The 13,519-nt window shown below is 35.0% G+C and overlaps 1 protein-coding gene across 2 annotated transcripts in view; it reads left to right on the top strand.

The window, feature by feature from the left end:
- The window catches only part of SNX29 (sorting nexin 29), a 73,926-nt gene extending 67,808 nt beyond the window's left edge, over nucleotides 1–6,118 (top strand). Inside the window, exon 17 of one of the 2 annotated variants that reach the window (XM_042827545.1) lies at nucleotides 1,103–6,118. In XM_042827545.1, the coding sequence (XP_042683479.1) occupies nucleotides 1,103–1,232 (130 nt within the window). In that variant the 3' untranslated portion in view covers nucleotides 1,233–6,118. The remainder of the gene's footprint in view (nucleotides 1–1,102) is intronic. The other variant, XM_042827538.1, reaches the window with a different exon arrangement.
- Nucleotides 6,119–13,519: the final 7,401 nt, after the last annotated feature.

Here is a 13,519-nt window from a genome sequence, read left to right as displayed (position 1 = left end):
TATTACTGAAGTAAATAACATTGAGTGTGTGCATTGTAGTTCCAAAGCTAATTGCTACCACTGATACAGCTACTCTTATCTCAAGGAAGTATTCTGCTTCTTGCAAGTGAATTTTCCACTTGACCCTTGGCCTTGTTTATGTCTTTTGCCTTGCTATGATCTCTCCCATGAGGGTGTACAGAGTGCTTGAGTGGAGTCTGCGCGTGCCTATGGCTTTTTCAGGGTTGTCTGAACTGTGAGGACGGTCACTGCAGGAAAAGGGAACACAGGGTAATCTTTTTTTAAAAGATCTGTATTTATTTAAAATGGCAAGAACTGCAGAAGATTAGTTCCTCCCTTTTGGACTTACTAACTCAATCTGAGAATAAGTAACTTTTAATTTTAAAAAATTATAAAAATAAACTTGACTTTGTATGCTGTGTAATTGTACGGCCTAGACGAGTTACAAAATGCAAAATTTATGTATTAGTCTGTATGTAACAGCGTAATTAAAAACCATCTGAAGTCTTCTAAGAGAATGGCAAAAGTACAATGCTATTCCTTTGTACTGTAGTTTTCCGAGGAGCGTATAGCCTCTGAATATCACCTAGGTAAGCTTGAATTTTATGTTACTGTTTGTTCTTGAGCTTAATGTACTTCTCAGAGTCTTTTTCAAAAAGGCTCATTCATGTAAGGCTGTAGTCTGTTGTGGGTCAGAAGAGATGCAGGAGTTCCCAACAGGGATGTATTGCTAATGTTCTTCATCGCATAATGATACATCCATCCACAATTAGAGGATTGTTAAGTAGAGTATCATCCAAGCTTATGTCTATTGTGCTTGTACTTCTATCACTTCAAAATGCTTATTCCACCGTTTCCGAACTGCAGCTCAATGCTTTATCTTGTAATTTGCAACCTTCCATAAAGAATTGGAAGTTCTACTAGTTCTCATTACTGAAAGAGATACCTGTAGAAAGAATTTAGTTCTGTGTAGCTGAAGATGTGTGCTGTACTTCTCAGTGATGTGCCAGGCAGTCATAACATCTGCTTTTTTCATGTTCAAAATGATGACAGAATAATTTGCGTATAATTTATTAAAAAACTGCCTTTATTTTCTTCCTAGTGATGTTCCACCTTCTGGAGAAGCAGTAAGCAAAAGCAGTTGCTTGAGAGTGACTACACGCTTCCCAAAACTGTCTCGCAGCCATCAAAGAGAGCCACGAAGTCTGGAACCTCAAAGCGGTGATCTTTGACCCTTTTTCTAATTCTGAATATTGGCACTATGTACTTTAAGTTGCTCTGTGATTCCTTCCTAGCTTGTATTTATAATTTAAGCTCCTGAAGAGACTACAGCTACATCAACTTAAATCCTGAAAAAGACATTCATTACTAAGGGTCGTATCTTGACGAAGTTCTTTAGAAGTCAGTAATCACTTTCTCAGAATGAGGGCTCTTCACCAGGGCTCACCACACTTGTAAGCATTTCCTTTGTTTTGTGAAGCTTCAATGCACATATTCTCCTTTGTTCTGTTCAAGCAAATTCCTTGTTTGTGTTGTTGTGTCTTCCTTTGCGCATGTTCATTTTTCTGGTTCAGACATGAGTATTATATCACGACAATTTTCCTTGAAAGAACAGCTATGTTTATCACTACTTACTATGTCAGTAAAATGTACTTTAAATGACCTCACTAATTTATAACCTCTTGTAAATAGAAAGACTGGGAAGACTGTTGTGTTTTTGTTTTTTGTAAATTATTATTGGTTTTTTTAAAAAACTTGACAAAGTAGATGACAAGGGAAAAGTGGTACAGGTGGAAAAACAGCTTTTCTATGTTTCTAGCTTGATATTTTCAATCGATTTCATTTGTGGCAAGTAATTCTTTAAAATCAGATATCATAATTTTTTTTTTAGTGAAATTTCAGTCTTGATTTAAGGCTGGATGCAATATTATTAATTCCTGCAAACCACCACAAAATCAGCATGGTACAAAATGGTGTTTTCAAGTCTTGGGTTATACTTTGTTATTAGCTTGTCACTGTTGCTACAGGGCAGTCCCTCATATTAACTGTGAGTTTGGAATTAATACTCTTCATTTGTAGAACACTTCACGTGGTGATAATTAAGAATTACCTGTAATGAAAGTGCCTGTTATGCCTGTTACCAATCATCTGACACTAACAGTATTCTGCTATGGTAATACTGTAAGAGTAACTGAAAAAAAAAAAAAGCAAGAATTATTACAAGTGATGGAAGTTCAAACAAGGATTAACTGGAATCCAGTTCAGTATCACTAGTTGCTCTGCTGTAGGCAGTCAATTGTGTGTTAACTATTTTCTTCGTTAGGTTTAAGCAGTGTACATCCAGATTTTCTGTCAGTTGTATTCTGGTTTTCCTTTGTGTAAGAACATCCTTATTCTCTGAAGTTTTGTTTTTTAATAATGTTAATTTAAATTTGTTTATTTTGTCATTTTAGTATCTATTAGTTTTATTCTCACATCAGTAGATACTGAAATCTAATGTTATCCTGCAGGAGAAAAAAAGTCGTGTTGATGATTAATAACAGACTCTTTACATCAGTGCTTTAAGAACAGCAAGTAGTGTCTGTGCGCTGGATCAAAATACAAAATCTGAAAGTGCAGCTTGGAAAATAGCCTTTTTTTTTTTTTTTTAAATTAAAAGATGAATTACTGTTGGTGTCTTGTCTAACTGAAATATTTACTGAAGAAGGAAGAAAAGCCAGTAGCAAGTCAGCCAAAACCTCTCCAAACTCTTCAGTATGATGCAATGCTGGCAGAGTAAGCTTTGCCTTCATTGGAAGGAAAAGCAGCTGTAATGGTGGTCCCACTCTGAAACAAATCTGAATTCACTTTTCTGAAAACAGAGACTTGGTTAGTACAAATATGACACACATCCTCGTTAACAATGAATTGCAAGCAAATCTGAAAGAAAGCATGTTTTTAAATCCTTTGTAATGTACCTGTTTGTCGTTTGAAGCTGTTTTTGTTTTCAGGAAATAATTCACAAATTAAAGGACTTCTTGTTCCAAAAGTTGCAAGTGGTAAGAAAACTCATTTTGCACAATCCAAATTTAATTTTTTTTTCTAGTTGCCAAGGAGGAATTTTTTTCTTGGATCTACATTTGACTCTTAAAACTAGTTCATTTCTGTTCTAGTTCTATGAATTTTTAATGTATGTAGATTACACAAAAATTCTGAACTTGTTTACTGTGTACAGTTTATTCTTTATTAACTTCACCTGAATTATCTGCTGCTAAGATTACAGCCTGCAAATAGTGTTTGTGATATAAGGTAGTGTAGTGGGTGCATTACGAATCCATTTAAATACTCACCTGTGGCTTATCTGATCTCAAGATAATTGAATTAAGCCTTTCTTCACAAGTCAGATTTCCCACCTCACTTGGATACTTCAGGAAGGCAGTACTTGCATGACTGTGAAAAGATGCCTGGGAACATGAATGCTCAAATTTTTATCACCTCAGAACATTCTAAGATGCTGTCTTTTATAAAATTACAACTCTCTGTCACAAATCCCATTTTTTTGCTTATTCATCAGAATCAGGAATGACAGTTAACGAAGGATGACTTGCTGGCATTAAGGATTCCAATATATTGTTCATGTAAAATAGCTGCAACTGCAGCGAAGATTCTATCAGCAGGGTGATTGTACCAGTTTCTCTTGTGTCACCTAATTCCATGCGTGTAATTGTCATTTCTGTAGCATATAGTTATTGTTTTTTACAAGTCTCATATATTTTTATAATAGCTGAGCGCTCTTAAGTCCTTAGATCTACTCTGTGGCTGCTGCACAGTGAGTTGATGGGTTCAGCCAGGTCTTTCTGCCTGTTCTGAACGTCTCTGTCAACACACAATGCAGGACCCAGGCCAGTCTGATCCCAGCAGTTGTTCCTTCAAGCTTTAGCCTACAGTGTGGCATTTAGAAATTTGAAGTATCACTTTCATTTCGTTCTCATTTTATCTTTAGATATATTAAGTTAGTAGGGCTGCTCATCTGCAACCTTTAGAGTCTATTCAATATAAAATGGCATTACTTTTTAATGCTGCTTTCCTGTCGCACACAAAAGGAACAGTTTTCTAAGAAAATCAGGGTAGACAAGACTTGGATCTTTAGCAAATGCAATGATCTATCAGTATTAATCCAAATATTGACCATGTTTTTTCAGAATTTCATTTATTTAGAGATTCTGTCACTCTATAGAGAGAATGCAGTATACTGACCTTGCTTTTTCCATTAAATCAAGTTTTTCAATAATAAAAATAAATTCCAAGGTTTAAATGAGGCAACATATTGGTGTAGTTATAAAGTATTACGTTGATACATTCATTAAGTCACATATTGTTAAAAAATTAATAATCTCAAAGCCAGTTACTTTTTGTTGAAATATATTGTTGATGTGGTAGTTGAAATGAAATTGTATTGTCTTATAGAATGTGCTTGAAGTTATAAGCCATCGTGACTGAACCAATACAAGTACTTAAAGGACATAACGGTATTAAAGACCATTGGCTCAAAATTGTGACCTAATTGTGCTAAGGTGTATTTTTGTTAGAAAATGTCTTGTTCTATTTTATAAAACAGTGTGTATATTGGTGGGTCTACATCAGCATGGTAGCTGTTAAATTAATTCATTAGAACCTGCTAGCAAATGGAGTTGAGTGACTCAGAGCAGCAAGCTAATAATAAGTAAGACTCAGTGAGCTCCAAGTGAACTAATGATACTGTTCATCAGGACGTATTAATGATTTAAGATGGTGTTTTTTTAACAGAATCAGTTATTAATACTTTCAGATATGGATGTCATTCTCTTTGTTTCAAAGTGGACAAAAATCACAGTTCTGCTGTAAGTTTCATGCCATTTCAAAGGTACAACCATCACACTCCACAACATCTGTGATGTCAAAACGTTTTTCATCCAGTATCTAGTAATTCTGAGGGCAGATAATCTATACCTGTGGATAGAAATACAGTTATCTGCTTATAATTCCCAAGAGAAATCTGTGGAGCAGTTGCTTAATAAGAATAGAAACTCAAGAAATAAAGGCTTTGTTCTCCTTTTCTGTATGTTGGGGTATTTCTGTCAACGTGTTGTATTACTACCTTGAATATTATTTTGATGGAATATTTAGCCCTTTTACTAGTTTCTTAGTATTATGTATTGAAAGAATCATTTTAATGTATGAAATTACATATACAAATTATACAAATATCAGCTAACTTGTTTTCTATTTCACATATTGAATGGAAGATGAAAAACTTGCTCTAACGTTGTACATTTATTTCTTGCAGATATCTTACTCTGTACTAACTGTACTTTTGTTGTCCAATTATAGATAACATCAGTTGTTTATAAAATCTCTTTTCAAAAGTAAGAAGATACTTCTAATTAATGATAATGGCAAGCTTTTGCTTAATAATTGCATGAATTTATACTAGAAAACACCACTGAATTGTTTAGAGAGGAATGAATTTTCCAAATTTACAAATTGCTGCAAATATCAGGACTTTAAAATATGTATATATATCTTTGCTCCATCTAAACAAATATATTGCACTGCCGTGTAGGAGGAATCAGTTTACTTAACAAGATTTCAAAGCTGATGTCTGTTGTCATTACAGAAGTTAGTGTAGCAATTGTTCTCTTCACCAGCGTCAACAATTTAGGACACTAAAAATTACAGGAATGCAAATTTGATCGAACGTATAAATTCTGAAAGGCTGCATTTTCATTTTTCCTGAAAACTGAGATAAATATCTTGTGTATGGGACCAAACCGCAGGAAGGTGAAGAAGCTTGAGCTCCCTTCTGATTTGGAGGAGAAATCTTAGTGTTCCTGTTAAACTGTAAAAAGGATTGTATTAATTCTAAAGCATATATGTGGACAGCACTCACCTAAGTATTAATAAACTGTAATACTATTTTAACTTGTTATGCTAATGTTTACATTGGAGATTTTTAAGAAAATGTCTATATATATATATATAGTTTTCTAAGTATTTTCTTGCGTTTTTTAATATTCTGTGGTAATTTTGTTGTAATTGGGTTGAAATATACTACTTTATCAAGATGAAAATAAAAAATGTCTTTCACATTTGAAGCACAGCATGCTTACATCTTATTTGGCCTTTTCAGCTGTTCTGTAAACGCTTCTATGATCTGTTCATTTTTTCCTCAGAGTTTCTAGAATTACATACTTAGACATCAGACTTTCTGTTGAATTTGTTGAAGCCTTATGTCACCTTATTAGAAGGAGCATTTATTGGCAGAGCAGGGGTTGCCTGTAGATGTCCTTGTTAATTGCAGGGAAGTTGGACTAGATGACCTTTAACTGTCTCTTCTAACTCACATTATTCTGATTCTATCCCCCTGCTCTTTATTTTATTGAGAAATGATGCATTTGGCAATTCACAATGTCAGATGCTTCCATGTCACTTGAAGGCAAGCTGCTGGATTTGGCTGCTTCCTATTCCTGTAGAGGATAGTTTTAAAGTTGTGGTGTATATTTAATCAATTTCCACCTAACAAACAAAGCTGTAATTAAAAAAAAAAAACAAAAAAAAACAAAAAAACAAAAAAAACCAAAAACATAGTCTTAGTTAATTCTTGTGTTCACAGGACAGTTTGCTGATTAATTCAATTAAAAAATTTCAAGACACAATTGCTACATGGAAATCTAATTAGTTGCACTAAAAAAAAAGACAAAACACCAAAGTGATGTTTTGACATCCAAATCTTTTTCAAATCTCTGGTAGGGTGTCTTAGTAAGAGCCAGCTAAATAGTGCTTCAGCTGACTGTCGCTATTACATTATTTTAAAAAATAATTCATAGTTCGTTTTATTCCCAGTACTGTTTTGCACACATTCAGTACACAGTAAATGTTTTTCTCAATGTCTGAGTTCCAGGTCATCAACTCTGCATAAGATCGGCTTCTTCATAATAATTCCAACTTGCATGTACCAGAGCTGTCACATCCAAGGCCTTTTATGGGGAATTATCATTACGGTAAGATTTCAATTTCATGTCATAGAGCTTTTTGTAAGAAAATTTTAATGGTTGGGATAACTCAGAAAGAGAAGAGTTAGCCATGGTAATACTAATCTGTATCTATATGTGTGTGTATATATACACACATATAAAATCTGCCTTTGTATTTTTCCAAGAGCTAGTTCATCCATGAATTAAGCCTGTGGTGTGTGTGAAGTTCAGTGACAGTTTTAACATTTCAATTTCTAGTAGGAAACTAATTTATGAATATGAAGGTTCCCAGTTTCATGTGTTATGTAAGTTAAGAGTTAGTAACACCTCATATTTTCATCAGAAATATGAATCTTGTCACCACTGATGTACTTAAGCAAGTCTGTTTCTTGACTGTTGTGGTTTTATCATTTTTGATATCGATATTCCACATCATCACATCATTTAGTGCACTGGGAGTCTTAGAAGAAATGTACTACAGCTCCCAGAAAACTTTGCTCTTCTGTTTCTGTTTCTCTTTTTGCTCCCTGATGGATCAGAGTAAGAACTTTCAGAAGTTTTCAGAAATTCTCTCATTTTTATTTCACTTATTAGCTCCAAGCCTAATTAATTTGTGTTTCTGCTGTTACAATTGGTAAATTAATGTTCCTCCATCTGTTTGTTGCTGCTGTTTTATTTTTTTCCTTTCACTCTTCCCCTTTTTGGGCCAGTGAGCCTGCTGTTCCACTGTCACGGACACAGATAGGTGTAGAGATAACTGTGACACAAAAACATCTGTATGTTCTTTGTACCATACTCTTTAAACTGCTGAACTATTTGAAGGAGTGTTTTTCAGATGTGAGCATTAGATACACGTTCATACTGTGCAGCATACATTTTTAGCTATTCACTTGGATTTATCTTGAAGCAGCTCAAATTCTCCAGTAGGCTTTTGACAAAATGCAGTTTTGTGCATCCAGTGGTACATGTAGCTTCAAGCAGTTGATAAGATGCAGTCATGCTTTAATTTCAATCTATATATTGGACATGATTAGTAGTTAAAGAAGCCATCTGGCTGATATTTTTTAAGAGTTAAAAAGAAAAGTATGAATTGGCAAATGATGCATCAGTACCTCTCCAGTAATTTTACTATATCAGAAAACACAATAATTGCATTTCAGAAAAAAAGGGAAAACAAAAGAAAGCACACTTACTGATGCAACAAGGAGCGAAAGAAAAAGGAGTTGGGAATTCAGAGTAGGAATATATTAAAAAAAAAAACAGTACTGCAATACTACATCAAACTGCCACCCTATGTTCTGTGATGAGATGCAACAAAGTAAATAATGCATCTTTTAGGCATTCTGTCAAGCCATAGGGCCCTCTGGATATGTCAGTAATTAACAAATAACAGCTGTTGCCAGCTGCTGTACTTAATCAGCATGGGCAAAGTTTTCCTCTCTGCATGACAGAAGCAGAATATGATACTCTGCTTTTCCGTAGTAATTGAAAACTTGTTTGACCACATCACTTCATGCAAAACCCCTGCTGATAAGTAATTAAGGGAACATATGGACAAGCAGAAACAGCAAAATATAACTGGATTGGCAGTACAAACAGTTTTCACTTATTTTCAGTCAGACATTTTTCCTGACACCTTAATGCTCTAATGTATATACAGGTGCCACTGTCACTGTAGGTGAGCAGTCACTTCAGCTATGCAGAGAGACTAATGATTAGCCAGTATGTCATTAAAGGTACAGAATGTATAATGTGCACAGTTTGTAGAAAACAGGAAAGCAAAAAATACGTTAACACATATTTTAGTGCGAAGTTTATGTCAACATAGTACCTGGCTTGGAAGACAAACTCCAGTACAATTCACCTTGATTACCACTGGTAGTAGGAGGTACCTTGAAAAAGGGTAATTTAAGACCCTGAATATGTTTTTGACACAATCAAGCCTCAGAGCTTCTCTCAGTTGCATTAGTGGAAGACGTCAGAAATTGATCTATTTATCCACCCTGTTTCTGAATCCATTCTGCCCTGAGAAAACCACAAAGACACCTTTGCTTCATATTCACTTCCATGCCGGGCGCCATTCTGTCAGACTGCCCCTCTACTGCTATCTGTCGCACAGCAACAAAAGGCAATGAAATGTTGGTGGGAGGATTCAGCCTACCAGTAGCTGCTTCTGATGCCATGGACCAATGTAATAAATTATGAAGCTTTACTTTTGAAGCAGCCCTTGAATGTTGCTTCTCTGTACCTTTCTGTTCAGTTAAGAAACACAATCGGGTATCTCACTTGAACCATGATCAAGGGTAAGCTTGCTGAGAATTTTCCCTTCAAGCCTGTCTTTACCCATAGCCATCTATGACATCATTTGACCAACAGAGACTCCTTCAGTCTCAGACAAACACGCTGTAAATATCATTCTCTCCTGTTGCTTGTTAGCTCATGAGGGAGCTGCATCTAGACTTCTGCTGCCTTGGCAGTAAGAAGGGTGCTGAAGAGCTGCAATTGTCACTGGAGCCCTGCAGAGATGCTTTTTTGGTTGCTAAATAGGGAGCACATAAAATCTGGAAAATATTGACTGATCTGACAACGTAATTCTATTTAAGAAACAGAAAATGTGCTAGATAATATATGCAGACATCTCTGTCAAGAAGCCTTATGTGGTTTCACGCTCAGTTATGTGTGACCACCTTTGGTTACCATAGCAATTCTCTCTTAATTAGAAACTCGCCCTCTGCTCGTGGTCTGTTCTTGCTAAAGCATGGAATTCTGCTGCACATATACGGTTTTCATTTATTTATATATTGACTTTGCCAAATCAAGTACTCTGTTTATTTGTCTCAAACATTGATTTCAATTTAAAGTCCTTCAGTATGTCCTTGACCCACTTTTGGTCTGTGTATAGTGAAGTGGTGTTGGAGGCATTAATAACTGAAACATCTATGCGATCAGTAAGGAGGCAGTTGTCTCACCCATCTGTGAAAGTATTCTGCTCATCTGTGGTCTTAGGTTAATTCTCTGTGAAATCTTCAGTTTGCATTCAGCTGTGACCTGACTTTAAAATGGTTTCAAAAGAAAGACATCTCTGCAAGTATTATATGATTTATGAAGTGCCTTCTTGAACAACTGCTGCATGTATTAAGGCCTGCTTCTGAAGCTGAACAGCACTTGCTGATGCAAAGTAGAGAATATTTGCTTTCTCCCATCGCTTCTGCATGCTTTTACTTATTTTACTTTTAATTGTATTTCTCTTTATCTTAAAGTATGAGATAAAAGCCTTTATTCACCGTATTTTCTCCACTTGTTCTTATTTAGGTGGGGAATTAAGTGAGCATCATGGTATAACTTGGCTGTCTATCAAAGTGAGACCACCACAGGGAGATGAGAACAAGTTCCCTGTAAAGCTTAAGTCAATTCTGATAGTTGGGCATGAGATCAGCACTTGGGATACAAACTTCAGACAAAAGATCATGGTGCTAGGCACATTCTTGTCATTTTAGGGAGACAGACTGACAGTTCTTGGAGACCAGATCAAGAACTGTGGAGCAGCAGATCTCTGCAGTTTAAGTGTAGAACTCAAAATACAAATACCTCTTTATATCACAAAACAAAATTCCCAAATGACATGCAAGAACACAGATAATTTATTTTGAGAGAACAGGACCAGAAAAGTTCAGAAATTTAATCAGAGAACACTTTGATAAGGCCAATGTAAGAACATGCTTAAAAGAATAGAATAGAAAAGTGAAGAAGAAAACGGAATGGATTCTTGAATTACAAGGTCGAGAGAAATTGGTTTTTAACTTTTGATCTGCTTTTTCCAATTACTTTAAATATTCAGGGAATCCAGTTCTTCAACCTGGAGATCTTGGGCTGTAAGAAGTTCGGGATTGTCCTTTGGAACCTTAACATAAGTATGAGATGACTGAGAGGAAAAATACAAAATTTTCAGCTGAAAACAAAAGATTACCACATCTGCTAACTTTCCTTCAGAGCACACAGTGGCAGAGGCCAGCTTTAGTGTTTATGTAATCTCATCAGTTAGGTTTGGGGACAATGCAATGTGGAGCACTTACCAATTACTATGTGCTACAAAGCTCATGCAAATGCTAATACTAATATCTATAATGCTAATAATAGTAGCAAGAGCAATTGTATCTCTTATCATGCAGTATATTACACTTTGTCTCTAGATTCTATCCAATATCCTTTCCCTGTTCCATCCAAAAATCCCTCAACTTTTTAATTTAATGCTTCTCCCTACAGAGATCTGATACTGAGACTCAGATACAGGATTTTGAACTGAAATGTAATTGGTACTTTGTTTGATACATGACTGCCATAACAGAAATGCTGTTTATAACATAATCTGTTTGAAAACATTCCTTAAACAGTTAATAAATTGCTCTTATGAAGGACAAATGAATAGAGCAACAGGCACATACCTTTACTTATGTATTACTATCATACTACAGTCAATAACAGTTGTTCTCAAGTCAGGTTATTACCTGGAGAAAAACAGCCTATTTTAACCTGTCACATATGCAGTCAAAAGCTTAGCTGCACACTAAAGAGAGCAGTTACCTTGTACACAGGTAAGTTTTCTAACATTCTCATATAAAATAAATGACATGTTATATCGTATCTCTGTTATGCCTAGATTCTTAATTTCCACGAGTCTTGACTTACTGAAATAGAATGAGAGTCAAATTTTAGGGGGTGAAGTCTGAAAGCTGCATAGTGTCCAATAGCCTGTTACAGAGAAGAATGATTATTCAACGTCTCTGCTCCTTATTGGCTCTGACTTTCACATAAGAGACCTAATGCTCTCCTACAGGAACGAATTTTATGGAAAAGATCATGGATAACTTAGGTCGTTCATACCTTCCTCTTTATTCGTTAGGAACTTGTATCCCAATTTACCTTCTTTTATTCTAAAGGAAAAAGCAAATTTTCATGGATAGAGAGAGAGAAAACCTTGGCTTTGACCTCCTGAAAACAGAGATACTTAAGAGTAAGCTTGAACTTTTCAGGAATATTCAATTGGAATGGCAAGTGGGGAAGCCATAGCTGTTTCTCATATGATTTTCTCATTTGTTGATCAGAAGCCTCTTAAGGGAAGATAAGTTGAAGAATAGAAATAAAAGCAAACATCATTATGAGTCTATTCCCTGAAGTATAGAAGTCCTGTAGGTCCTGTAGGCCTTTTTCCTTCTATTTTACTAGCATTTTTAGGTATTAATAATGATTGTTCAGATTTATCTTCATTCTTATGGAAGCAAACCTTTTCCAAACTTATTTTACTTCTTTTTTTTAATTTTTATTTTTTGGTAATGGACTTCTGCCTTACAAAGACACATTCAGGCTTCAAATGAAACCTGTGCAAGCATTTCTTCCTTCAGTAGGCAGTCCTGAAAAGGTGAAAAGGATTTCCAAGGAATTTCCAAGGATTCTTAGGAATCAGATCATGTTTCAAGTTTAAGCACAACTCATTTCTTTAAGGTGGTCATTTGCTGCATTGCGTGGCAGTAGACAAGAACAGCATAAAAAAGTAATTCAGTAAGAAAAGTTGTTCATTCAGCAGTCATACTGTTTGAGCACAGTGGCCACTGGAATAAATTAAAGCAATTTACATAGGTACATAAAAGACTAGTATGAGATTCCCATTTGTAAAGTGGTGCAGCATACTACTGAGGATTTTTAGCATGAAAGAAAGGTTATAGAAGCAATTCTGAAACATATAAAGCTGACTGATTGTGTACAATATTCCCCCAAAAGAGCCACCTGAGAAAACAAGGCAACTGCAAGTGCTATTGTAAAAAGTATGTGTATTTATTAAAGCAGCATACAAATGGAAGGCCTGTTGAGTACATAGCTCAATGTTTACAAAAGAGCTCATGATCCAGAATTGCTTTCAACCAGTAGAACTATATTTCATTGTCTCCCAATATTCTTGAAGTGATTTTTTTAAGATTTAAGATACACTAAATGCTTCAAAAAAAGATCTTACCCAAGTAGTGAATTCAGATATTATTCAGATTTTGAGCTGTACTTGAAAACTTTCATAAATGAAGCAAAACGGGTTTTCCTTCAGTGTAAGAAATAAATGTTCTTTCCCAAGAAGAACTATATTTATAAAAATAATAAATAATTAAAAAAAAAAAATCAGGAATTTCTACTCATGTTTCATGCATTTTTGCATTCTCCTTACAAATATATTTAACACAGTAGTAGTTATTGACTGCAATTTCTAAAAATGAGCTCAATGGTTTATTTCTTATTGTAATGGTGAAATCCGCATGTAATGGTTTCTGCCTGAGATTCTTGTATTTTCATACACACAAAAAGGTATTTTGTACTTTTCATATTAAGCAAAATGGTCTACTTAATCCTGGGACATTTTCAGAAATTATAACAGATGCATTCAACATCAACATAAATTCTGTAAGACTCAAACACTTCACAAACATGTTGAAAAAATGCTAAAAGATACTAGAAAAAGTATGTCTTTTCTAAAAAAAACTTTTGAA

This window comes from Centrocercus urophasianus, unplaced genomic scaffold, assembly GCF_019232065.1.
Source record: "Centrocercus urophasianus isolate 14NV4802_14NV808 unplaced genomic scaffold, USGS_Curo_1.0 seq_29, whole genome shotgun sequence".
Classification (NCBI taxonomy): Eukaryota; Metazoa; Chordata; class Aves; order Galliformes; family Phasianidae; genus Centrocercus; species Centrocercus urophasianus.
This window is presented reverse-complemented; position numbering and strand designations above follow the sequence as displayed.